General features: G+C 46.8%; 1 protein-coding gene across 1 annotated transcript; it reads left to right on the top strand.

Annotated features, from left to right (window-relative positions):
* Positions 1-1817: 1817 nt before the first annotated feature.
* Positions 1818-25886, top strand: LOC141992829 (flavin-containing monooxygenase 3-like). Its single transcript, XM_074962166.1, has 8 exons — positions 1818-1949; positions 14678-14866; positions 15979-16141; positions 17636-17778; positions 18295-18494; positions 20421-20779; positions 21084-21156; positions 24839-25886. The coding sequence occupies exons 1-8, from the start codon at positions 1818-1820 to the stop codon at positions 25179-25181; spliced, it is 1602 nt and encodes a 533-aa protein (XP_074818267.1). The 3' UTR covers positions 25182-25886.
* The last annotated feature ends 1344 nt before the right edge of the window (positions 25887-27230 follow it).

Raw genomic sequence — 27230 nt, 5'->3', positions numbered from 1 at the left:
AAATAGCCATATTGAAAAAATGGCAAACTAGTCCCAGACCACCCGTGAACAGTGAGTGAGGCTGAATGTGCCAGTTACATCATGTGGCAAGTGCTCTATGTTCATATCCGTGTGAACAGATGAACGGCCAGTCCTGGCTTTTGAACAACCAACACAACTTCTTCTTGTCTGCTGCTACTAACCAGCTGCACACAACACGTTACTTGCCGTGGATTATTCGTGCAGCTCCAGCATTGTGCAATCTCTGGTTAAAGGATCTACTGACCCCAGATCTACTGGTGGTCTGCCGGGAGACGTATACCCCAGGGATCTAGGGCTAGGCAATGACTAATGTTTAGGTCTAGCACTCGCCAGTGAGGGGACTCTGTGCCTAGCTCGTGGCTGGTCAGAAGGAAGTGCCTGCACACTCAGACCCAGAGGAAGGCATGTGGAAAATCTGGACAAGCCAGACACCCTGAAAAGTGTACAAATAGGGTTTCACTACATACCTCAGCTTTCCTTAGCACAGGCTGACAGGTGAATATACACCTGCTTCGCTGCTGGTGGGGTCTGTGCTGTGTACAAACCAGGACTAGAATCATCACTGGTGTCCCAACAATCCCTCTCTAGGGCTGAAATGAGGAGTAGCACACTCCTAACGACCGCTTTGCATTGACAGCATGGCAAGAACTAACCGAGGTATTGTGACTCCACCATTCTGGGAAGAACTGGCAGCTGGAGGGACAGTGGGGACCAGATAGACGGCATGTAAGAAGCCTTCTAAAAAATAGCCCTGGGGTGAATGGGTGGTTTAGGCTCCCCAGATGCTGAGCCCCATCCCGCTTCCTCTCAGAACATGACCTGATCACCCCACTTCCATGTATTCCTAATGCTCCCTGGCTCCAGCCTTTCTCTCCCTGCCATTACCGCAGCTCCGGGGATGTGATCTAACCCTATCTCCAGCCTGTTTGCAGGGTCTGTGGCTTCTAGGGACCCCTCTGTGTGGGCTGGAAAATGGAGTCAGAGCCAAGTGGGGCGTGGAGGGACGGCATTTAGGGAATCACTGTCATGCTAGATCCGGATGGGAATCAGGGTTGGTCACCACTGCCCAATGACCCCAGGTGCTGTCTGGGAATAGTATCACTCCTAGACAACTTATTTCCAAAGCAGAGAGCTCAAATCTCCCAGCTCCTCCTCGCTTTCCACTCCAGGGATGCTAAGTTCCAAAAATCACCACTGATACTTATACAGACACATCCTTACACAGATCCACCAGCGAGACCTGCCCCCTGTGAGATGGTGCATAAAAGTGGCTTGCTCTTTAAGGGAAACTCCTCCCACCTTTTAGTTGCTTTTCTCAAAATAATAGGTTCCAGGAAAGGCATTTGCTTCCCTCCACTGCCTGCCTGAAACCCACTCGCAGGCATCAGGGACTGGACTTGAGACAAGAAGGAGCAAAGGTAATGGGGAAAGCAGGACACCACCTGGGGGAGGCTAAAAGAAGAGAAATGGCTAAAGTGATTGTGAAACTGAAATGCGGAGTGGACAGCTGACAACTGTGAGTTTAACATTCCTGCAGGTCTTGGGCAATCAATCAGCTCCATTTCGTTCCCTTATTGTAGCTGGATCTGTTTCACATCACTGAGTGTTAATAGGAATCAGAACAAGCTACCACTGTATTTATAGAGAGTGAGCGTGTGCGCGATATTTCTGTCCACAAAGGTTGCCTAGTTCTTCTGTAATAAGGTTCTAAGCCATTCTGCTGAAATGCTGTGGTTACTGCTCTCCGACAGCTCTATGCACTGAAGAGGTGTGCTTCTTTTCTGCCGCAGGAGACCATGGTACAGAGAGTGGCAATCATTGGAGCTGGCCTGAGCGGACTGGCCTCCATTAAGTGCTGTCTGGACGAGGGATTGGAGCCCACCTGTTTCGAGAGAAGCGATGACATCGGAGGGCTCTGGAAATTCGCAGTAAGTGGGAAGCTCATTGGCGGATGACAAAACATTCTGATTTCGGAATATGGCTGGTCTTGTCGCATCCCAGCTGTCACTCCATTCTGCATACGCCCTGTCTTGTATCTTACTTTCCCTGATGCCTATAGACTGGTTTGCTCTTCAGGAGAAGCACCTGTTAATTGTTTAGAACAGATCACTCACTCTTCAGCACCATGTCTTTCTATGGCTTTCACAGGATGGTGAAATCTATGCTAATGGTCCCTTTACTAACCACAGTCACCCGTGTAAACAGGCCACAGACTGATTTGGAGAAAAGCTGAGCACCCCCAACTTCAGTTTAAGTAAAGGGGAGCTGCAGGTGCTCTGAAAATCAGGCCGTTAAGTCCCTGTAAAAGTTCCTTTGTGTTAATCACAAGGTGCTGTGCAGCCACGTGTTAGAACAGCCAGATATATAACTGACCCAGTGGAGGCTTTATTGAGATTTCACTGGTTAAGAGTTAATTAGATGTCTTAAAAATAAAGCAAACTCTAGTTCTGGCTTAATGCTTTTAGAAGCGAGGCTGAGGGCACAATCTGGGGACGCAAATCTGAGCCATCTGCATCTGAGGCAGGCAAACTCAACTCTTACTCATTTACTTTGGCAGGGAGCGGGGGGAAGTTGCATCCCGATGATAATGATGCAATGTGCAGTCCTTCTCGGGCCTTGCTGTCTGCTCCACAAACAGCCCTGCGTGCTAGCCACCCACCCCTGGAGTGCAGGAAGGAGTTTGGTTTTGCTTTACTGTAGCACCGAAAGCTCGACTCCTTGCTGGGTTCTTCCGCCCCTGAAGGGGAAGAACCTTTCAGTACCCCGGCCCCGCAAAGTGACCCTCCTGCATGTATGTTCTCTGTGGCGGTCGGCAGGCTTGCAGGAATGAATCTAGACTCAGCCAAGAGCCATGTTATAAAAAGACTCTGCCTGCAGGACAAAAGTTGACATCAAGCACTGTAACTTTCTTCTTGCTGCTCTGCTCTCACGACCTGATCCTCCCGGCAGCACAGACAAAGACTCTGATAGAGGCCTTATTCAAAGAGCTGCTTATTTCCAGATCACAGAGTCTTGTTCTTCATTCTCTCACTTGGGCGAAGGAATAAGGCCCACAGTGAACCAAATCACGTTTCCACTGTGCTTGTGATGAAATGTTGCGGGGCGGTGTGGGGTAGTGGGAACCAGAACCTTCAGTGTTCCAGTCCTGCTTCTGACACTGGCTAACCATGTGTATGGAGCTGGACTTCTCTGCCTCAGCCTCCCCATCTGTGAAATGGGGTACTGACAAGGCTAATGTTTGTGTATTGCTGCGAAGATGTGCTGACAAGGGAACAGCTCACCCACCCACACATTAGCACTCGTGGGCGGGGGCTTTGGAGGCAGACATCTGAGAGGGTTTCCTCATGAAGATCCCCCCCCCCCAAGCAATAGAAAAGGCCCTACCCATAAACTTTGCTGATTCTCTGCACCAGCCTGGCCCCTGTTTTCTCTGGCAGAGGGGCTGCATTGCCCCCACCCTGAGAGGAGCAGCTTCTCAATCCTCAGAGGAGAGGCTGCAGAGAAGTTAATGCAACCTGGGTCTCTCTTCCTTTTACTGACTGTTCTTCATGGGGCCAGAGTGGGGAAGATGCGCCCTTACCCCCCAACCTACATAGTCGCCTTCCCCTTCCCCAGCACAGGCCTCAGACTCACAGGAAGAACCACCTTGGTGCAGAGAGCTGCCAGAGCCAGCTGCGGCTTCCAAGGAGTAACTAGGAGTCAATGACAGGCCAGCACAACCCAGAGAGAGCCTGGACAGAGAACCCAACCTTTCTCCAGGAGACGAGGCGGCCATCAAAGGCCAGAGCTGGAATGCCGCTGTGCTAGGTGTCACGGGTGCACAGCAGGGGTGTAGCCACAGGTGGGAATGGGTGGGCCATGGCCCACCCACTTAGCATCCAGGCCCACCCAAATCTGAGCAGGGGTATAGTCCCTGGAGTGTCACTCGGGCACCTGAAATCCAGGATGGAGCTATGCGCCTGCCCTTCAGAAAGCTACTTTCCAGCAGCTCTGCCTCGCCATTTTCTGAGCCGCCCAATGCGTGTGCCCAGGTTGGAAGGTGAAGCCCTGTGTCTGGGGGCACCAGGGCTAGGAAAAGGGTGTGGCGTTGAGGGAGAAGCTGAACTAGCAGGTGCTCAGGGGCTGCCCGTTGGCCTGTGGTGCTCTCCACACGGCTCATCCTCTGCATGGCCGGAGGCAGCAGCGAGGCCGGTGGCTCTCTGCAGCACTCCCAGGAGAGGATACACTTTGCTGGGCAACTCAGTAAGAGTCCAGGCCAACCTGCGCTCACAGGCAGCCAGAGGCAACCTGACACAGGGGCCATACGCTCTGCAGAGATGTGAGCCCCCAGCTGAAGAGCAGCAGCCCATACCCCGCAATGAGGCAACAACTCCCTCTCTTCCCCCACTGCAGAGTCAGGGCGCAGCTGAGGGGATCAGTGCTCCCCGGGCAGGTTGCACAGCCAGCTGGCGTGACCAGTGGATAGCACAGTCTGGCATTGCCCGTCCACCCGAAAGTCAGGGTCCACCCAAATTTCCACTCCTATCTACGCCACAGGTGCACAGGCTCGGTGCTCTGCAGCCGCTCGGAATGGAGCTCAGACAGGACCGTTTTGTAGTGTGATTCCACTCAGGGCTCACTCTCGCTAGGGCGAGCCTCCTTCGCTTCAGCGCCACCTGGGTCTGCCCTCAGAGCGTTCCGCACCCCTGTTCATACTGGGAGCTCCCCGCAGGGAGTCCCACTGGATGGGACACCTCCAGGGGCCATGCACCTCCACGCTGCAGTCAGCAGTAGGGTGACCAGATGTCCCGATTTTATAGGGACAGTCCCGGTATTTGGGGCTTTTTCTGACATTGGCTCCTATTACCCCCCAGCCCCGTCCTGATTTTTCACACTTGCTATCTGGTCACGCTAGTCAGCAGTGAGTCCCAGCCAGCGTGTAAAACAGGTTTATTAGTCGTCTGGAACACAGCGTAGAACAGAGCTTGTTAGCACAGAAAGTAGGGACATTCAGCAAAGACCATCTTGGGGGAATCTAGAACTCAGAGCTGTGGGCTCTGCTCCCCGAGTCCCAAACCAGGAGACTGACTTGCTTCCAGCAGCCCACCCTCAGTCATGCCCTGTTGCTCCTCCTCTGTCCTTTGTCTCTTTCCCGGGCAAACTGGTCACCTGGCATCTGCCTCTTTGTTCTCCAAATCCTCCGGCTGGCTGTTGTAGAGGATGGGCAGATACAGATCATAGAATCATAGAATATCAGGGTTGGAAGGGACCTCAGGAGGTCATCTAGTCCAAACCCCTGCTCAAAGCAGGACCAATCCCCAACTAAATCATCCCAGCCAGGGCTTTGTCAAGCCTGACTTTAAAAACTTCTAAGGAAGGAGATTCCACCACCTCCCTAGGTAACGCATTCCAGTGTTTCACCACCCTTCTAGTGAAAAAGTTTTTCCTAATATCCAACCTAAACCTCCCCCACTGCAACTTGAGACCATTACTCCTTGTTCTGTCATCAGCTACCACTGAGAACAGTCTAGATCCATCCTCTTTGGAACCCCCTTTCAGATAGTTGAAAGCAGCTATCAAATCCCCCCTCATTCTTCTCTTCCGCAGACTAAACAATCCCAGTTCCCTCAGCCTCTCCTCATAAGTCATGTGTTCCAGTCCCCTAATCATTTCTGTTGCTCTCTGCTGGACTCTTTCCAATTTTTCCACATCCTTCTTGTAGTGTGGGGCCCAAAACTGGACACAGTACTCCAGATGAGGCCTCACCAATGTCAAATAGAGGAGAACGATCGCGTCCCTCGATCTGCTGGCAATGCCCCTACTTATACATCCCAAAATGCCATTGGCCTTCTTGGCAACAAGGGCACACTGTTGACTCATATCCAGCTTCTCATCCACTATAACCCCTAGGTCCTTTTCTGTAGAACTGCTGCCGAGCCATTCGGTCCCTAGCCTGTAGCAGTGCATGGGGTTCTTCCGTCCTAAGTGCAGGACTCTGCACTTGTCCTTGTTGAACCTCATCAGATTTCTTTTGGCCCAATCCTCTCATTTGTCTAGGTCCCTCTGTATCCTATCCCTACCCTCCAGCGTATCTACCTCTCCTCCCAGTTTAGTGTGTCAGATACAGAGTGTCCAGCTATGGTCTGGGTCCAGAGAGCTAGACAGAAGTCACACCTGCCCTCTAGGGTCTCTGCAACGATCACGCACCTTTGTCCCACAACCTAGAATAGATACTTGTGCAACACATAAGGGAAACTGAGGCACACACAGAATATTCATACAAAACTTTAAGAGAATTCCCACTTTGTCACACTAGGCTACAGCAACACTTGCATAAGCAAAAATGCATGAGCGCTTGCATTGCCTCTACGCAGCACCTCTTTCTACACAGCCCTTTCTTTTTAAATGTTGGACTGGAGTTCCAGCTGGAAAGGCCCAGATTGACAACTCTGGAAACCAAAGACCTCTCCAGATGCCGTTTCCTTCGCTCTGCCCTGTAAGCATGCCTCAACACCAATCTGCAGGCTCCATCTCAAGGAGAGAGAAGGGATTTCACTCCCTTTGCCCACTCAGACCATAGCTACTGTCTTGACAACAGTAGGGCCAGTTAATACCAACTCAGAGGGTGGTTTTAATGGTGGAACACCTGGCTGCTTGCAATGGGTGTGAAGCCACTGTCTAATTTCACAGGAGCGCACACCTTGTAGCCATATCACCTTGCATGACCAAGGGATGCTTGGATTGGAGTTGTCTAGGCTGGGTGGTCATACTGCTGAAAAGGATCTGGGCGTGATAGTGGATCACAAATGGAATATGAATCACCAATGTGATGTAGCTGTGAACAAGGCTAATATCATTCTGAGGTGTAGTAACAGGAGTGTCGTATGTACAGGAGGTAACTGTCACACTCTACTTGGCACTGGTGAGGCCTCAGCTGGAGTACTGTGTCCAATTTCTGGGCACCACACTTTGGAAAAGATGTGGACAAATTGGAGAAAGACCAGAAAAGACCAACAAAAATGATCAAAGGTTTAGAAAACCTGACGATGAGGAAAGCTTAAAAAGCTGGGCACCTTTAGTCTTGAGAAAAGAAGACCTGATAAGTCTTCAAATATGTCAAGGGCTGTTATAAAGAGGAGGGTGATCAATTGTTCTCCGTGTCCCCTGACGGTAGGACAAGGAGTGATGCGCGTAATCTGCAGCAAAGGAGATTTAGGTTAGATATTAGGAAAAACTTTCTAACTCTAAGGGTAGTTAAGCTCTGGAATAGGGTTTCTAAGGAAGTTGTGGAATCCCTGTTATGGGAGGTTTTTAAGAGCAGGTTGGACAAACACCTGTGAGGGAGGGTCTAGGTTTACTTGGTCCTGCCTCAGCGCAAGGGGCTGCACTTGATGACCTCTCAAGGTCCCTCTGAGCAGGAAACGGTGTTGGTGCTTCAGGAAGTGGCACTCTTCCCTCTGAATCAATTTGAACATGTCCCTAGCGTGATGTTCAAGGGGGCACCGAGTTGCTGGAGGCCCCGTACTCTGGATGAGATGTGACATCACTCACAGGATCACTCGTGATCGTTACAGGGACCTGTTTATATGAAACTGGGCCTTAGCCCCAATGTCCTGGCTAAATTCCAAACTGGCCGTTTCCACTCTGCTTCTGAACTCTTCCCCTGCAGCTCTGGTTAAGGGTGGTATTCTTCACCCTTGTACTGCAATGGTGCTGTGCACGCGAAAACAGCTGCCGTGGGACATGTGATCATTAACCCATCTCTTGGGGTCCTGCACATTAAACTCTTCAGGCAAAAGAGGCAATCATTGCATCACATCCAGAGCATTCCTATGGAAATGGCATTTGGTCCCTGACCAACTTCTGTCTGATCTGAATTGGTGCCAGAGTGTCCAAGGCTGCATAGCCACCTACAGCAGCTGATCAGCATGTCCGGTGCAATAAGGAGCGTCTTTCTAATCACTCCTGGGAAGGGCCCTGGAGGAACTGGTGCAGTGCTGATATCACCCATCCTTGCCCCTGAAGATAATGCATCTCCTTCTATCTCTCTAAGGCTGGGAAGTCAAACAAATGGCTCACAGGCCAGGCGCGGTCCCCCCCCCCCGCCCCCGTCCCCTCCCCCGGCCCTTTCCTCCTGCCCACCTCTCACATGTTAATGGGACCTTGCCTGCAGCTGCTGCAGGGAGTCCAACCCAGAGCCAGACTGGATAGAGCTGAAGAGGGAGCTCATGCTTGACTGGGCCCAGGCAAATCAACCTCTTGCCGCCACAGCTGGGGTTCAGCGGAGGCTGCTCCCTCACCCCTATCAGATGCCACTGTGCGTCCTGAAGACCTGGGCTCCTGCTCTCTCGGCCCCAGCTCTTGTTGCTTCCACATGCCCTGGGAAATGACTGCTTGAAGGAGCAGGGAGATTCCCTGGAGTGGGGGGGAAAGATCAAAACTGGGGAGAGCTATCTCACGTGCTAGTCCCCAAGGTGGGGAGGGAAGGGAATTGGGGGGAGGGGATGTTTCCCAAGGCAGTGGAAGAGAGGAACAAAGAGGAAGGAAGCTAAGGAGGAGCTAAGAGGAGCTAAGGAAGAGAAGAGCCAAGATGGGGGAGGAATTCCCTAAGTGTTGGGACTGAGGGAAAATTCTCTCAAAGGTGCGGTCAGGCCAATGCACAGGCAGTGACTTCACAGACGGGGAGGGACGCTCCCTACGTGCTGTTACTCTTTAACAATGTCTTCCCTTGCCTTTCAGTGCAGTATTTCACTGCGCTCATTGAAGGGGCCCATTCTGCAGTCGGTTGAGACCACAGAATTAGTCCCTTGTCGGTGACCGTTTTAGTCCTGGCACCCACACTCAGAGTGATAGGTCATTCGGTTCTTGCCAGAGAATACTTGTGGTGCCCTGATCTAGGGGCTTTCATGGGTGTCTTCACCATAGTATCTGAATGTCTCATACTCCCGAGACATAGGGTGGCATCCCCATGCTCAAAGGGACCTAGCAAGCGCATGTCTCCTAGTGGTGGCTGTTTTAAAATAAAAGTGATGTCTGAAACACCAAGGGATCATTCAGATGCTCTGCTGAATGAAACAAGGAGACTGAGGGGAATTTCCATGTAAAGGTACAAAATAACCATCCCTGGGGATTGAAACCTGGACCAAAAGCATGAGCTTCTGCAGCCTGAGCTGAAGGGTTAAGTCCCAAGGCAGGCAGCTGTAGTAGACTGATATCCTCTGCTGAGCAGGCATAGAGGGGGATGTGTAGGATGTGTTGAACTGTGGGTTACAGATGCAGCTTCCTAGCATAGGGTTACAGATGCAGCTTCCTAGCATGTGATCCATCCCCTGTCATCCACTCCCAGATTCTGGCAAACAGAGGTTTAGGGACATTCAGAGCATGGGGTTGCATCTCTGACTATCTTGGCTAATAGCCATTGCTGGACCTATGCTCCAGGAACGTCTCTAATTCTTTTTTCAACCAAGTCAAACTTTGTCCTCGGAAGCAAAGTTAGTGCTACATGACATGACCTCAGCCCAACTCTACCAGCTTTGTTGCTGAGACCTCTGATAGCAATGGGATTTCCAGTTCCTACAATTTCAGTACAGTCCTCGGGTTTGGCCAGAGGCAGGATTTCAGCGTTCGGCCCATTGCTATTACTGATCATTTAGAGAGTGCCTTTCAGTCCAAAGTTGCCCAAAGGGTTTTGCAGGCCATGGGCCTGATCCAGTGAGATGCAAAACGCCCTCATTTCTCACTGCAAGTTTCTCAGAACCTTGCAGGAACATGCCTCTCTAGATCTGACCTCCGAAATGCAACTGCCTCTGGGGTGGTAGATGGCAGCCCAGTGGTTGTTGTTTTCATAGGGGTGTTTCTCGTTAACCTTATTTATCATGAAGATTTCTTTTCTTAAATAAACTTAAAAACATAAGAATGACCATCCTGGGTCAGATCAATGGGCCACCTAGCCAAGGATCCTGTCTTCTGATAGTAGCCAGTGCCTGATGCTTCAGAGGGAGTGAACAGAACAGGGCAATTGATCGAGTGATCCATCCCCTGTCATCCACTCCCAGCTTCTGGCAAACAGAGGTTTAGGGACATCCAGAGCATGGGGAAGTGGCATCTCTGACTATCTTGGCTAATAGCCATTGCTGGACCTATGCTCCAGGAATGTCTCTAATTCTTTTTTACCAAGTTATACTTTTGGCCTTCGCAATGTCTCCTGGCAATGAGTTTCACGGATCGACTGTGCATTGTGTGAAGAAGTTCTTTAAGTACTTTAAACCTGCTGCCTACTAATTTCATTGGGTGACCCCTGGTTTGTGTGTTATGAGAAGGGGTAAATAACACTTCCCTATTCACTTTCTCCACCCCAGTCATGATTTTATAGACCTCGGTCATAGCCCCCCTTAGCTGCCTCTTTTCCAAGCTGAACAGTCCCAGCCTTCTTAATTTCTCCTCATGTGGAAGCTAATCCAGACCCCTCATCATTTTTGTTGCTCTTCTCTGCTTTTTCCAATTCTAATACATCTTTTTTGAGATGGGGCAACCAGAACTGCATGCAGTATTCAAGGTGTGGGCGTACCATGGATTTATAGAGTGGCGTTATGATATTTTCTCTCTTAATTATCTGTCCCTTTCCTAATGGTTCCCAACATTCTGTTCGCTTTTTTGACTGCTGCTGCACATGGAGCCAATGTTTTCAGAGCACTATCCATGATGGCTCTTTCTTGAGTGGTAACAACTAATTTAGACCCCCAGCGTTCTGTATATATAATTGAGATTGTTTTCCAATGTGCATTACATTGCATTAATCAACATTGAATTTCATTCCTGGTGTCCCTAGCCTCTGTTTGCCAGAAGCTAGGAATGGGCGACAGGGGATGGATCACTTGATGATTACCTGGTCTGTTCAGTCCCTCTGGGGCACCTGGCACTGGCCACTGTCAGAAGACAGGATACTGGGCTAGATGGACCTTTGGTCTGACCCAGTATGACCATTCTTATGTTCTGATCTTCCATTTTCTTGCCTAGTCACTCAGTTTTGTGAGATCCCTTTGTAACCCTTTGCAGTCTGCTTTGGACTTAACTATCTTGAGTAATTTTGTATCATCTGCAAATTTTGCCACTTCACTGTTTACCCCTTTTTCCAGATCATTTATGAATATGTTGAACAGCACAGGTCCGAGTACAGATTCTAGGGGAACTCTGCTATTTTCCTCTCTTCACTGTGAAAACTGGGCGTTTATTCCTACCCTTTGTTTCATATCTTTTAACCAGTTACTGAACCCATGACTGCCTACTTCACTTAAGAGCCTTTGGTGAGGAACCTTGACAAAGACTTTCTGAAAGTCCAAGTACACTATATCCACTAGATCATCCTTGTCCGCATGTTTGTTGATCCCCTCAAAGAATTCTAATAGATTGGTGGGGCATGATTTCTCTCTATAAAAGGAGTGGTGAGTCTTCCCCATCATGTAGTGTTCATCTATCTGTCTGATAATTCTGTTCTTTACATAGTTTCAACCAGTTTGCTTGGTATTGAAGTCAGGCTCACTGGCCTGTAATTGCCAGGATCACTTCTGGAGCCTTTTTTAAAAATTAGTGTCACATTAGCTATCCACCAGCCATATGGTACAGAAGCTGAGCTAAGTGGTAAGTTACATACCACAGTTAGTAATTCTGCAATTTCATATATGAGTTCCTTCAGAACTTTTGGGTGAATACCATCTGGTCCTGTGGACTTATCACTGTTTACAGTGTATAATGTACAAGCACTCATAAAACTTGTCAGTATTTAGTTCTCTGCCTTCCTATAATGTAATTGTCTGGGACTCTTTTTCATTTGACTGTTACTCTTCAGTTCCTACCTGTACTTTGTCAACTTCTATCCTCTCCTGTCCACTAAGATATAGAGAATCCCCTTTCACAGGTGCCAACTTTCCCAAGGGGTGTTCCCACCCGCTTCGCCCCAAGGCCCCACCCCCACTCTGTCTCTTCCCCAAAGCCTGGCCTTTGCTCTGCCTCTTCCTGCCCATGCTCCTGCTCTCTCCCCCAAGGTCCTGCCTTCGCTCTGCCTCCTCCCCCAAGGTCCCACCCTCGCTCCACCCCGTTCCCGAGATCCCCACCCGCCTACCGGTCTCTGCCCTCCCCCATATCCCTCCTTGAGCCACCAAACAGCTGTTTGGCGGCACCTCCACCACCTGTCGGCTGTTTGGCGGCAGCGCAGCCCCCATCAGCTGATGAGCAAGGGCAGGGAACAGCTGTGGCTGGTGGGTGCTGAGCACCCACTATTTTTTTTCCATGGGTGCTCCAGCCCCAGTGCACCCAGGGAGTTGGCGCCTATGTCCCCTTTAATAAATCCTCCTCTAAGGGATGTCTCTGTCTGAACCGTGAGCTCCTCCACACCAGCTTTCCCCCAGCCCTTAGTTTAAAAACTCCCCTATGACCTTTTTAATTTTACATGCCGGCAATCTGGTTCAGGTGGAGCCCATCCTTTCTGTACAGGCTCCTCCTTTCTCAAAAGGTTTTCCAGTCCCTAATAAACCTAAATCCCTCCTCCCAACACCATCATCTCATCCACACATTGAGACCCTACAGTTCTGCCTCCCTTACTGGCCCTGGGTGTGGAACTGGAACCATTTCAGAGAATGCTACTATGGAGGTCCGGGACGTCAATCCTTACCTAGCAGCCTAAATTTGGCCACCAGGATCTCTCTCCTACCTTTCCCTATGTCATTGGTACCTTCATGTACCATGACCATCGGCTCCTCCACAGCACTGCACATCAGTCTGTCTAGATGTCTCGAGATCCCCAATCTTTGCACCTGGCAGACAATTCACTGTGCAGTTCTCCCAGCCATCATTTGTTCAAACTTGTTGACGGTGACCTTGTGTTAAAACAACAGGGTTGCGGTTTCTTTGCCTGTCACTTAACATTAGCAAGGCTCTCATGCAAAGAGTCATTAATCTGTTTGCACCTGAGACAAAGCAGAGGAACTTTAGGGGGATCCTGTATTTCTTTAATCAGTTAAACTAAGTGCAGTGAATAAATGCAGGGCACATCCCAGATGCTTATAAAGCTCCTTATCTCAACAGGTAAAGATACTCCTGTGTTTGCAGGGAAAATCCAGCTAAGGAGCATGCAGCTGACAAAAGGTCAACTCCCTTTCTTGCCCCTCATTGCCTGTTAATAGGGAGCTATGTTTTTTGTTCTGTTTTCATTACATAACCCTTCTTACTTCACATTCCCATTTGCAGAGCACAAGTATAAATGCACACATATCAGGTAACTTTAAACACTTAGCATGAATTGGCAACAACCTACTTTAACCATTAGGTCACTGGCAACTTCCTGACTACCGATCAAATTAATGCTTAGCACAGAAGTATCAGTGGGGGGCTATCTACTGTATCCTCATCTTGCCAATGCAAATTTCGTCCCATCTGTTTTATTTCTCAATGCCTTAGTCAAGCTTTAAACCTTCCAGGAGATTAGTGCTTGCCCTGTAATAGGTGGCAGTAGGATATTCAGCCATTCACTGTCTCTGGGTACGCCTACACAGCAAAAAATAAAACAAACCCATGGCAGAATCTCGTAGCTCAGGCTACAGCACAAAAAATAGCCACATAGACATTCTGGCTCGGGCTGGAGCTCTGTCTCTGAAACCCACTCCATGGTGAATGGGAGAGACAAGACTGGAACTCAAGCTGTGTGGAAGCCTGTTCGTTTTTCAGTAACATGTAGCTGTTTTCTTCAATAAATGCCTCCTGGTGAAGACAGTCAGCATGCACCACTTCCCCTGTGAGACTAGTACACAATAAAACAGATCTGTCCGGATGTTCAGTCCAACTCTTTTTTCTAAATTCCATACTATTGCTCCCAGTTAGTTCCCCCTGCACCATCGTAACCAACTCTGGCCACGCCCTGCTCCCACTGAAATCAATGGGATTTTTAGCACTAATTTCAATAGGATCGCAGTAGACCTTTGCATTTCACCAGCAGACAAAGCCAAATAGCCACACATAACAGGGCTCAAAAAAGAACTAGATAAGTTCATGGAGGATAGGTCCATCAATGGCTATTAGCCAGGATGGGCAGGGATGGTATCCCTAGCCTCTGTTTGCCAGAAGCTGGAAATGGGCAACAGGGGATGGAGCACTTGATGATTACCTGTTCTTTTCATTCCCTCTGGGGCATCTGGCATTGGCCACTGTCAGAAGACAGGATACTGGGCTAGATTGACCCTTGGTATAACCCAGTAGGGCCATTCTTATCTTCTTAAAAATCATGATTTTTTTTTAAATGGTAAATCTGGGGTTCTTCTTACTTGCCTCCAGGGGACACTAAGGTCACATTTTCAAGCTTTTCTCTTTTAACAAAGCAGCTTACTTTGTTAAAAAATGAAAGATTAGATTTTCATGTCATCACTTGCTTCCAGGAGCTGGGGCTTTAAGATAAACACAAAATGTTGCGAGTTGGCAACACTAGTAGCCCACTATAGCTCATCATCAGCTTCTGCTTCTCATCTTATATGTGCAGAAACACTGGACAAAGCATCCCAGGTAAGATGAGACTTGTGTCTCTGTGGCTAATTCTTTAGGGAGTGACTCTCCACCATGTTACAGCAAGTCTTGCAGCCACCTTCTATGCAGATGTTTATGCTGTTTTGTTAATTATTATTATTCTCTGTAGGAACATGCCGAGGAAGGCAGAGCCAGCATTTACCACTCCGTGTTCACCAACTCCTGCAAAGAAATGATGTGTTTCCCTGATTTTCCTTTCCCTGATGATTTTCCAAATTACATGCACAATTCAAAGCTCCAAGAGTACATCAGGATGTATGCCAAGCACTTTTCTCTTTTAAGATATATAAAATTCAAGGTAAGACTTAGAGCTGCAAAGGCCAGTGCATGGAAGAGCGAAGCCATGGCTTTACCTGCTTCCTGTCCCCATTAGAAGAGTGGCTCCTAGTGGAGGAGTAACTCACTCCCAGCCCCTTATTCCTCTGAGGGCAGAGGCTGTAGAAGGGAGTTCTACTCCTGCTAGCCTCGTTTGACGGGCACAATCAGGCCTTAACTGACTAATTTAGAGTAACCAACAAATATAATCTGTCTGTCAGTAATTCACAGGGGCAAATGGGTCACACTATTCATCTCAAAACAACCCCTCTGAGTCTGTCGTCTATCTACATGGTGTTTTGGTGGTGGAGTAATTGAATGTTAGACAGGAGACGCACAGGGATTAAATACGAGTTAAGCCTTCCTCCTGTTTATAAAATAAATGTTTCAGCCATCCAATCAAAACAATCCCGTGTGGCTTAGGCAACATCACACAGCGAGAACAGTGAATTAGGTATAGCAAAGAACTGGTCCTGAGCAATCCATCCCCGGGCTGAAATTTACCTGAAGCATTAATTGACTGTTTTAATAATGAACAAACTTGTGAAAATCAGTCTGCTATTGGGTAAATCACATATCAAAAGGCTACATTTGTCCAACTCTGATTCCAAAACTTCACCCAGCTCAAAGTGATTATTATTTAACTTTATTGCAATAGCACCTAGGACCGCAGGCATGGACCAGGACCCCATTGTGCTAGGAGCTGTACAAACACAGAACAGAGAGACTGTCCTTGCCCCAAAGAGCCTACCATCTAAGAATGGTACATCACTGAAAACACATCTCTGTAACTGGCTTCCATCTTTGTAAGGTGTCACTTTGGCAAAGCAGTAATAATGCCAGGCGGGAGAATCAAAATAATTTGGCACATTGTTATTGGGCTCAAGGCCAGCTCATTAGCTCTTACAGATGTACTCCAGAGTATAATCCTGGCCCTATTAAAGTCAATGGCAAAACTCCTGTGGACTTCAGTGGAGCCAAGATTTCACCCAGTTCTCTACTGTGAATCCAGTAAGACCAATGACACTTACAAAGCTATGTGCCTGCAGAACCGGGTGCTGATGAATGCAAACTGATGTGTTTGTTTCTTTTAAGACTATGGTCAGCAGTGTAAAAAAACGCCCCGATTTCTCTGTCACCGGCCAGTGGGATGTTGTTACAAACCGGGACGGGAAGGAGGAGTCAGCTGTATTTGACGCACTTATGGTTTGTTCGGGGCATCATGTGTATCCACATTTCCCAGTTGATTGTTTCCCTGGTGAGTTGTATGTGTGCAGTGCATATATTATAGCAAGGACTAGCCAAAAACATTTTCATCAGCACATTGAGGAGGTTTTTTAATTGAAAAAACAGAAACAAATAAATTTTTGGAAAATAATTCAGTTTTCAAAAACTTCACCAAAACCTGAAAAATTGTACTAATAATGATTTTATGAAAACAAAATCATTTCAGTTTCCTCTCTTTCGTAGGAATTTCAAAGCAAAATTGCAGAAAAGTGTGTCAAATTTTACAATTTCACACAAAAAATACGTTGTATGCCATATAGTTGTAGCCATGTCAGTCCCAAGATATTAGAGACAAGGTGGGGGAGGTGATATCTTTTATTGGACCGATTTCTGCTGTGAGAGAGACGCTTTCAAGCCACACAGACCTGAAGAAGAGCTTTGTGGGGCTCGTAAGCTTGTCTCTCTCACAAACAGAAGTTGCTCCAATACAAGATATCACCTCGCTCACCTTGTCTCCCACAAAAAATAAGCATTTTTCAACTTGTTCTAATTATAGTTCTAAGCAGTATTGAAAATCAAGACCATACAATTATTGAGTAGAATGTTAGCAATTATATAAACACCAGTTTTTTATTTAGAGAAACATTATGCAACGATATAGTCATCAAATTTTACTATTTGGCAGGGCATTACGACGGCACAGGAGTAATCTCTTCAGAACAACTTGGAAAGGTTGTTTTTGGGGATTTTGTTCTGTCCCTTGTTCATGTTAGCAATCCAAATCCTCTCAAATGATCAAGACCTATTTTCAAATGCAATGGTTATTTATGCAAGCAAAGATTCTCTTGTCTTGGGGTTGGACGTCTCACCAAAAAATGTCTGCAAAATGTGCAGGGCCAGATTCTGCTCTCAGTGACCTCTGAGTGCTTCTATTATCTGCAATTTCATTGGAGTAAGTGGGTTCATAATGTGGATATCAACTAAGATGCCGTGGCAGAACCTTTATGCCTGGTGAGGATGAGGATGCTTTGCACCTATGTAGCACTTTCTGTCCAAGCGTCTCAACAGTCTTTACCAATGTGAGTGAAGTCAGCCTCACTGCACATGATTTTACAGCTGGGAAGACTTTGAATCCCACAGGTGTGATGGGCCTCATTTGCACAGCTGCTGAGCACCCACCACTCCATCTGCAGGTGCTCAGAACTTCGAAAAACCAGAAAAACTAGATAAGGTGGAAGAGCTGGATACGGAACCAGCGCTACTGGCTCCTGGTCCTGTGCCGTAGACCGTTTCCAAGCAAAAAAGAACCCCCTTGAACTATCAAATCCTAGGAGGAGTTTGTAGCATGAGTAGTTTGAACAATCCTTTTTGTGACTTGTGAAATGAGAAAATCTGCTGTGGAAATCAGAGAGAGACTAAATGCCGAACCCCACAAATGTACAGCAGAGGGGTCCAGCCACAAGCGGGTAAAATCTCTCCCTTCAAATATCCAGATGAACTCATTTTACTTTCCACTTTTCCTCAGGGTTAAATAAGTTTAAAGGTAGCTACTTCCACAGCCGGGAATACAAGGAACCGGAAAAATTCAAGGGGAAGAGAGTGCTTGTGATTGGACTGGGAAACACTGGTTCGGACATTGCTGTGGAACTCAGTCACACGGCCTCACAGGTACAATTCCCTGTCTTGCTGTGGAGTTGCTAGTTCTCATTATTGAGGTACAGTAATTGAGGGTTTCAAAGCTGTCTCATCATGGATTTGGACACACAATTAATGGGAATAGGCATCCAGGTCTTCTAGGTGGCTTTGAAGTTCCCACACTTGACATAAGCTTAGAATGGTCGCATGCCGGATGAATACATTATGTGGCACAAATTGTAATCGAGAGCAGGCCAAGCGCATAGGTGTCACTCCCGCAATGTATGCTTCTTTGCAGTATATCTTCCCACCAGTTCTGGGTTGGAGCTGGAGGAATGTGAAGTGGGCCTGATTCATCACTGCTTTACTCCAGTTCTACCCCAATGTAAGTGCAGTGAAGTCTGTGAGGTGACACTGCTGTAAAACTGGAGCACTGCAGTGGTGAATCAGGCCTGCTAATTAGAGAGGCCTTTACCAGTGATCACTCTGCTGTAGTTGCCTTTCTAGAATGGTAATGGCCACACCCTGCTTTGTCCATTATTTGTTTAGGTTTATCTCAGCTCCAGAAGTGGTTCCTGGGTGATGAGTCGCGTTTGGGACAATGGCTACCCCTGGGATATGTTGACTTTGACTCGCTTTGAAACCTTTCTCAGGGATGCCCTTCCCACCGCCATCAGCGACTGGCTGTATGTGAGGAGGATGAACAGGTGGTTTAAGCATGAGAACTACGGCCTGATGCCTTTGAACAGGTAATTTTATGGGATTCTCCCTGCAAAGCATTTGAGGAGGAAGGCAAAGCCTTGCTCAGCTTTGAAAAGGCAGCATGGTGGTGTCCTGGTTGCACTCTACTGGTAGCATCAATGTGCTTTCTTCTCATCAGGAAGCAGGTTTATAGCAGGTTAGCTTAAAAATAAGAGTGCAAGACAAGTGAATGAAATCTCACACTTCAGGAGCCATACGGATTACTTGCAAGAGTAGGAAAGGAATCCTCTGTCCCTTCTAACCCATATGGGCTCAGAGTTATGCAACCAGAGAGGTGCACAGTGGCTATTTTGCTATGCTCTCATGCATCGTTGTTGGAGATAGGACTCCAAACTAGCAGGGCTAGGTCTGGTCCAGTACAGCAATGCCTTTCCTAAGCCATTAGAGAGACAACTTCTGTTGGTGAGAGAGATACAGTTTCGAGCTTACACCGAAGAAGAGTGTGTCTCGAAAGCTTGTCTCTCTCACCAACAGAAGTTGGCCCAATAAAAGATATTCCCTCCCCCAACTTTGTTTCCCTAATATCCTGAGACTGACATGGCTACAATTACACTGCCTACTTTTTTAAACAATGTCCACTTCTTTGCCTAAAGCCAAAAACACATCTCTACCTTTAGTAGCTAATTCAAAGATTAATTTACCTCTGAAACACCCCATGTGTTTGCAGGGACTTCAGAATGCCAGTGAAGTCCATGTTTGGACTGACTTTGGTTTTAAACCTCATTGCACCGTGGGGATGATCTTAGTTTTAGCTCTAGCTGAAAGAATGGGAAATGTGCAATATTCCATACATTGTCCAGAATATGGAGATCAATGGACCCAATCTCATTGTTTAGGGTAGAGTAACCCAAAAGCTGGCAACAATCGCTTTTTTTTCATCTAGATACACTACTACACTGAATCTCAAAAGTGAGTTAGCAGATCCTATTTCAAGGAACAGCTGTAATTATGTGATGTTTGCCGTGTTGTTGCAACCATGTGGTCCCAGGATTTGAGAGAGACAAGATGGATGAGAAAATATCATTTATTGGACCAGCTTCTATTGGTGAAAGAGACAAGCTTTCGTGTTTACACAGAGCTCTTCTTCAATCTGGACTTATCTGACTTCAATCTGGGTTAGAATATTAAATTTAGAATACAAAACAACTTGTGAAGCACTGTTTCCAATCAAGCCATAGGTTGGGTATTTTCAAAACACAAAAAAAGAGTGTTGAATAATTTAAAATGGTAGATTCTGAGGAAATCGTGATCCATTCATAGATATCTCATAAGCAAAAGAAAGATTCTAAATTTATTGTGAATTATTTATTCAACCTTAAAGAGATAACTGTGAGAAAGAGGGTTCCTGGAGCTTTAAAGGATAAAAACCTTTATTGCTAAAGTGATCCTGGCTGCAGCCTTACATTAAAAATAAAAGAGGTACTCCAGCAATGCCACGTAAATCAACTCATGCATGAGCACTAGTGTTAGGAGGTAGCAAGCTGGCAAGGCAGAGTGCAGCACTGGGAAGAGACAGCATGCTATAAATGGACACAGCTGTAGTTACACATGGGCTGTAAATAGATTTGGTGCTTCGGTGCCAGGGATGGTGCCAAACTCCCCAACTTTAACCTTAACTTTTAAGTTACAGGCTTTCAGACTCAAGTTCTTTTCATAGTTGCAACCTTCTAGCAAGGCGGTTTCAATTTAACTGATATCTATTTGTGACCTTCGCCGTATCTGAACCGAGAGTGTTGTGCCGGAATTACCACTGTGGAGCGTTGGTGATGGGTAACCATAGGTTCAAGGAGAAATGGTTAGCCTCCTTTTCCTGACATTCGTGTACAGAAACACAGTGATCTCTCTGCTTCTCCTAGCCAGGAGACAGGCAGCACTTTATACTACAGGCCTCTGTGCTTTTTCTCTCTTTATAGAACCAGCCGTAAAGAGCCAGTGTTTAATGATGATCTCCCGAGTCGCATCACATGTGGAACAGTGGTGGTGAAACCCAATGTGAAGGAATTCACGGAAACCTCAGCTATATTTCAGGATGGGACTGTGCAGGAAAACATTGATTTTGTCATCTTTGCAACAGGCTACAGTTACTCCTACCCCTTCATAGAAGACAACACCATCATCAAATGCAGAGACAACGAGGTCACCTTGTACAAGGGCATCCTTCCTCCTCGACTCGAGAAGCCAACCATGGCTGTCATTGGCCTGATCCAGTCGCTCGGTGCAATTATTCCAACGGCAGATCTCCAAGCTCGCTGGGCTATAAGGGTGTTTAAGGGTAGGTGAAGGGAAATAGGGGGGTGGGGAACTGTCCCAGATGAGCTTGCCTGTGAGAACTAGCATTGCTATGCAACCTATAGTTCCTTGCAGATTCAAGCTGGGGATCTGGTCTGAAAAGAGAAGCAGGCGTACATTTGTGCACCTGCAGACCTCATGGGATTTGCTAGGCCTGCTCACCCCAGAAGTTACAGATCAGTGGGAGTATGGCTGGTTTAACTGAAGCATGCGTGAGGGGCCTGGAAGAGTATCTTATTACTTAGGAGATGGAATAAACTCTTGACCTTGTACCTGTTCTTTTCTAGGGTTATATAAGCTTCCCCCAGTGAACGACATGATGAAAGATATTGATGAAAAAATGGGGAAAAAGCTCAAATGGTATGTGCAAGGTGCAATTCTCAGGTAGCCCTCCGTGCTCTGTGTGCATGAAAAAGGCTACCCCGGCCTGTCTTTTCTGTATAATGTTATGGTCTGATCTCTGTAATGCATATGCTCTGTCAGATGCATTATGAGAACTTGCCATCCAATAAGCAAGTGGCTTTCTCCAAGGAGCCACTCTTTTAAACTCCCACTTCCCACCCCAGTATACATCCCAAATATTGTATATCACATGCTTTCCTCAGCCTGGGAACTTGGGTTCTCCCCTATTTGGCCCAACGAACAAATATAACAGGAAAAACTTCTGCAGCACCAGGTTCAGGATCATTAAAAACTCTGTGGCCTCCTCAACAAGCCTTCAGCACCCCCCACTTCCCACACCCCTATTGTTCTGAACCTCTCTCACTCTGATTGTGTGTAGCTGCCCACAGAATGGTGGAGAATCTTGTTTACAGACCTGACCCAGCCCTCATTAAAGCAAATAGAAGCATTTCCCTTTACTTTGGCAGGAGTTGTATTGGGTAGATACCTGGTCAAAAAATTTCCTATGGGGCATTTTTCTGTCGGAAAATGTGGATCTGTCAAACTTGAAATGTTCCATGGGAATGTGTCATTTCTGACAAGCAAAATCCAACCTTACTGGACTGGAACTTTCTGAGTTTTCAATTTTGAAATTACTTTTTGGTTTGAAATATATTTATTTTTAATTTATGTTACGTTTTTAATGTTTTTATATTTTTGTGTTATTTTATAAATGACAACATAAAACAGAGTCAAAATCAAAATACAACTTTGACCTGAAGCTAAAAATTTTCATTTTGCATCAAATTTTGAAATTTGACTTTTCATTCCAATTCAGAATTAATTATTTTCTTTAAATCATGGAATTCCCTGCAAAATGCAAATTCAGTTCCTGACCAGCAAGATTAGTTCCATTCTGGGAGGACAGTCCATTATTACAGGCATCTTCTCACCAAGGACAAAGTATACAGGCACTCCTTAAGTGCACTCATGGAAGGGGTTACAAGCAGAATATAAGAACGGCCATACTGCGTCAGACCAAAGGTCCATCTGGCCCAGTATCTTGTCTTCCGACAGTGGCCAATGCCAGGTGCTTCAAGGGCAATGAACAGAACAGGGCAATTTATGGAGTGATCCACTCCGAGCTTCTGGCAGTGAGAGGTTTAGGGACACCCAGAACATGGGGTTGCATCCCTGACTGTCTTGGCTATAGCCATTGATGGACCTATGCTCCAGAAACTTCTCTAATTCTTTTTTGAACCCAGTTATACCTTTGGTCTTCACGACTTCCCTCTGGTTCTCTGCCCATCATGTGATTGATTCAGGGTGGGGCTATACAAGAAAGGGAAGCTGTCGCAAGAGAGCCTACCTAAGAGCAGGAGATGTCCTCTCCCCTCCCGGCTTGCTGTCAGCTGGAAAGCTGTCAGGTGTTACCAAGTGTTCTCTGTTACTTTGATCCTGTTTTGGAATCTTCTTTCTGTTGAGAAAGCTGGCCCTGAGGAAAGGACTTGAAGTGAACTAGCATTAGGTCTTTATTTGAACTCCCTGGCTGGTGGGGTTGCCAATTTCAGTTGGACGAATTCCTGGAGGTTTCATCACATGACATAATCTTTAATTAAATATTAATTTTCAATTCCTGGAGACTCCAGGACAATCCTGGAGAGTTGGCAACCCTACCTATCTGCTCACTAGCTTATGCCACCTTTAAAATATGAGGTGAGAGAATCACATGATCTATAACAAATGGACAACTGTTGCTGGAGTTAACAGAGTGTGGTCTTATTTGTAGTACTCCTGCCAGCCAGTGTATTTGCTTTCGCATCCCTTCCAAAGCCAGATCATAGCGTTGCCATGGGATGTATCCCCAGGGCCAGATATCTGGATCCAAGAAGGCATAGAATAGAAGGAGTATGGGGCCTCAGGGCTGTTTCTAGTGAACAATAGTGCAGAGTACCCCGTCATGCTGGTGTAACACCCTACCTGCACTGGAGGCTGCTGGGGCAAAAGAGCAATGGGAGAGAGCAAGGCTAATAGTGAGGGAGGCAGTGACTGGCACCAGAAAAGAAGGGATGCAGGAGGTTGGGAGCCAATGGCTAGGCTAAGTTGCAACATCGGAGGGGCAATAGGGACAGAGCTGAAAAGAAGAAAGTCCAATTCAGGAAGGGCAAGAAAGACAAAGATCATAGGAAGAGAAGGGAGAGCCACAACAGGACAGGACCTAGAAAGAGGCAAGACAGTGGTACGCTGGGAAAAGAAGAAAAGTGAAAGGAAGACCAGTACAGTTAAATGAGGAAAAAGGACTGAGTCTCTAAGTAATCTAAGAAATTATTAGAAAAAGAGTGTTAGAAAGCTGTGAGAAAAGTAAAGCAAGAATGAATGGGGGGGGAATAAGCAGCAATCAAAGATAAACTGTAATTAAAGGGACACAAACTTAAGAAACAAGGAGGAAGTGAGCTGTAGCGCAAGTAAGAAAATAATAAGGACTGTAATCTTAAGGTAAATGAGGTGAAGTGACAGTGAAAATGTCTGAGCAAAGGGACTGTAAGCCAGAAAGGAGGGGAGAGAGAATTGCTCAATCAAGAAGCCAGCACATTGCATCAAGGAGTACATACATGCCTTTATTTAAGCTGAATCTTAGAACAGTGAGCAAAGATTGCACAAGAAACTCGCTCAAGCTATAACTAAACATTGTAAGAATCTCCCCTCCAAACCCTGGGCGGCAAACTAAGAAACTGACCAGGGAACGTACAATGGTGGGGTTTGTGTTCTGGTGCATTGTATTTTCTAATTCAAAATTCTGTTATTTCATAAATTATTGCCTATAACATGAGTTTAATTAAGATAGTAGTAGTCAATAGGCAGTAGATAACAGTAATTATTTACCGTAGGTTACGGTGTTAAGCCTAAATAGTAGCTCCTGCTAAAACAACTAACTGATTTACTTGTGATTATTCGCCACTTACCTGATTTCTACATTTCCCCAACTGATTGAGATAAAGCATAATTTGACCTCTAGATTGCCTCGGACTCTCTTTCCTGCTTGGATTCTGAATCCCTCTCCATTAGGCCAGTTACACTGGCTGCTATAGTGACACCTGCAGCAGCAAGGCCAAGGTTGAGAACAGAATACCTTCTCACCCTTGGAACAGGGCCCACCAGCTCCCAGATGAAGTACACAAGTGAGGGGCTTTGAGGGGGAACCTACACTGAAGCTGTCCGTGCTGCATGTCTTCTGTTAACAATTATAAGTCTTCACTCTCCAGCGGTATCAGACTGGCCCCTTTCAGATGTAATCCAGTCACAGTCCAATGCTGTATATCAAACACATGAAATCACCCCTTCTGAACAGGTCTCAGAAGTAGCTTATTCAGAGCAGCGCAGGCCCTGCAGCCCTCTCTCGGGCAAAACTCTCGCTGAGGCCAATGAGAAGTAAGATTGCAGTGAGTTAAATGTGTTTGCAGCAGTATTTCTGTGCAACAATAGCATACCGCATCACAGCAACAATAGATACTCCGTGGTGTATCTGTCCCTTCTACCACCATGTAGAAGTGCAGAGTTAACGTTTTGTGTCCATTAACCAAAGGCCTTTTTTCTACAAGAAAACTGAGTACAATACTGTATACTCAGCAATGTTTTATATCTTCTCCCTTTCCACCTTAAGGTATGGGCAGAGCAATACCCTACAGATAGATTATATTTCCTACATGGATGAACTTGCCTCTGCTATTGGTGTGAAGCCCAATTTTCCACTGCTGTTCCTGACGGATCCACGGCTGGCCCTGGAAGCGTACTTTGGCCCGTGCAGTCCATATCAGTTTCGTCTGACGGGACCGGGGAAGTGGGATGGAGCCAGAAATGCCATCCTGACCCAGTGGGACCGGACGCTGAAGACTACAAGGACCCGAGTCGTCCATGATTCTCAGAAACATGTCCCCTTCTTGAATTTGCTTAGAGTACTTGTCCTCCCTCTTCTCCTTCTTGCTGTTTTTCTGATGATTAACTAATCAACCATTTTAAGCCTCTCAAAATGAAATTAGCGAATAGAAAGAGAAATTCTTCCAGAGAAAGGAAAGGAGAGAATCCTACCACTTCATATCGGTTCCGACCTACCGTGTGTGCAGATAGATACATTAGATAGATATACTACACATGCATGTAGAAACTCAATGGGCCACAGTCTCAGCTGTGTAAACTGACATCGCTCCATAGAACTCCGGGCCAGATTTTCTTTTGGTGTCTCAGTTTGCCCACCCCTTTAACAACTGGTTCTAAACCAGCTTCAGAATCTAACCGGCTCCAGCTCACCACTGCATATATGTACCAAACAAAATTATTATCTGAAGCTGTTCAGTCTAGAACAGGCTCTTGTTAGCTATCCATTATCTCCTGCTTCTGACTGACTGCTGTGGTCAGATCCTCGCTCATCCTGACAGAAGAGGGAGGTTTATGCCCAGTCATGTTTAAACCAAAGCAGTTATGCATGCCCAGATCCTCGCTCACCCTGACAGAAGAGGGAGATTTATGCCCAGTCATGTTTAAACCAAAGCAGTTATGCATGCCCAGATGTTCTGCGGTGGGATTACATTCGCTGCATCTCTTCTCCCTTCACTTACAGCCTGAGCTAATCACCATGGAACTCAATGGAAAGCCCCCCACCCCCACCCTTGACTTCAATGGACATTGGGTCAGGCTCCTATTGTACAAGGCATTAGGGTTGTTTTTTTAAAAGTCAATTACAATATTGAAATAAAAATGTACTGGAATCTTTTCACCAGTTTCCTGATTCTCTCTCAGCTGGGAAACAATGAATTATTTATTACGAGGGGTTTATGTAGCTAGAAACTGTAATATTGTGTAAAGTGAGGGACTAGGATGTTGATCATAGCGATTGGCGCTAGGGCAAGAGGATGATGATTTATACCAAGAGGATGGGATGGACTAAATGCACGTTGGATGGGAAAACCTCGCAGGGTGGGAGAGATTCAGATAAGCCTCTGGAAGGGTAGAGGCTGGCAACAGCACATGCACTAAGGGAAGCAAGAGAAGACTCTGGCCCCAGCTCTTCATTGGATTCAGTCCAAATATTTCGTTTAATTATATTTTAGGGATTTGATTTTTTTTAAACCAGTTTGTGGGGAGGGGACAGGGACATGTTTGGAAGTCTAGCTAGCAGATAGCATGATTTAATCTGAAAACTGGTAACATCTCACCGAAACTGCACCCACAACTGTTTTGCAGGTACCAGAAGAGAGCCTAGTAAATTGTATAGTAGAGGTGCCTTAGGACATGTCTACATGAAAAGGTTATTTCAGTATAAGGTTGGGTGTGAATTTAAAGCAATTTGGTTATACTGGTATAACTCTCTATGTGGATACTCTTATGCCAGTCTAAGAGAGCCTTTTTCTAGTTCAGTTTATATCACGTTGGAAGGGCTTTAAGCTATACCAGAAAAAAACACTTTAATACTGGAATAAGTGTGCCCACCTGGAAAGCAATTCTACAATAGCTAATCTGGTTAATTTCACCATGCAGTCAAGAATGATCAGGCTAGGGCAGCCACACAGTAAGAGAGCAGGAGCACTGGCTGTGGTATGTGGCTGCAGGAAGGAGGGTGAGCAGCGCTAAGAGGGTGCTGGCAGGACATATGGGGTGTTGGGGTACAGCAGCTGTTTATGGGATGAGCAGCACTGTTGGAAAGAATTTAGGGCATGAGTGGGCAAACTACGGCCCCCGGGCCACATCCAGTCTGCCAGCCAATTTAATCTGGCCCTCAAGCTCCCGCCAAGGAGCAGTGTTGGGGCCATGCCGTGCATGTGTGTCTCGGCTCCCGGAAGCAGCAGCATGTCCCCCCTCCGGCTCCTATGGGTAGGGGCAGGTGGGGGCGCCGCATGCTGCTCCCACCCCAAGCACCACTCCAGCAGCTGCCATTGGCCGGGACCCAGCCTTGATCCCCCTCCCGCCTTCTGAACCCCTCGATCCCAGCCCAAAGCACCCTCCTGTGCCCCAAGCCCCTCATCCACAGCCCCACCCCAGAGCCCGCACCTCCAGACGGA

This window comes from Natator depressus, chromosome 8 (assembly GCF_965152275.1).
Source record: "Natator depressus isolate rNatDep1 chromosome 8, rNatDep2.hap1, whole genome shotgun sequence".
NCBI classification, from domain to species: domain Eukaryota; kingdom Metazoa; phylum Chordata; order Testudines; family Cheloniidae; genus Natator; species Natator depressus.
This window is presented reverse-complemented; position numbering and strand designations above follow the sequence as displayed.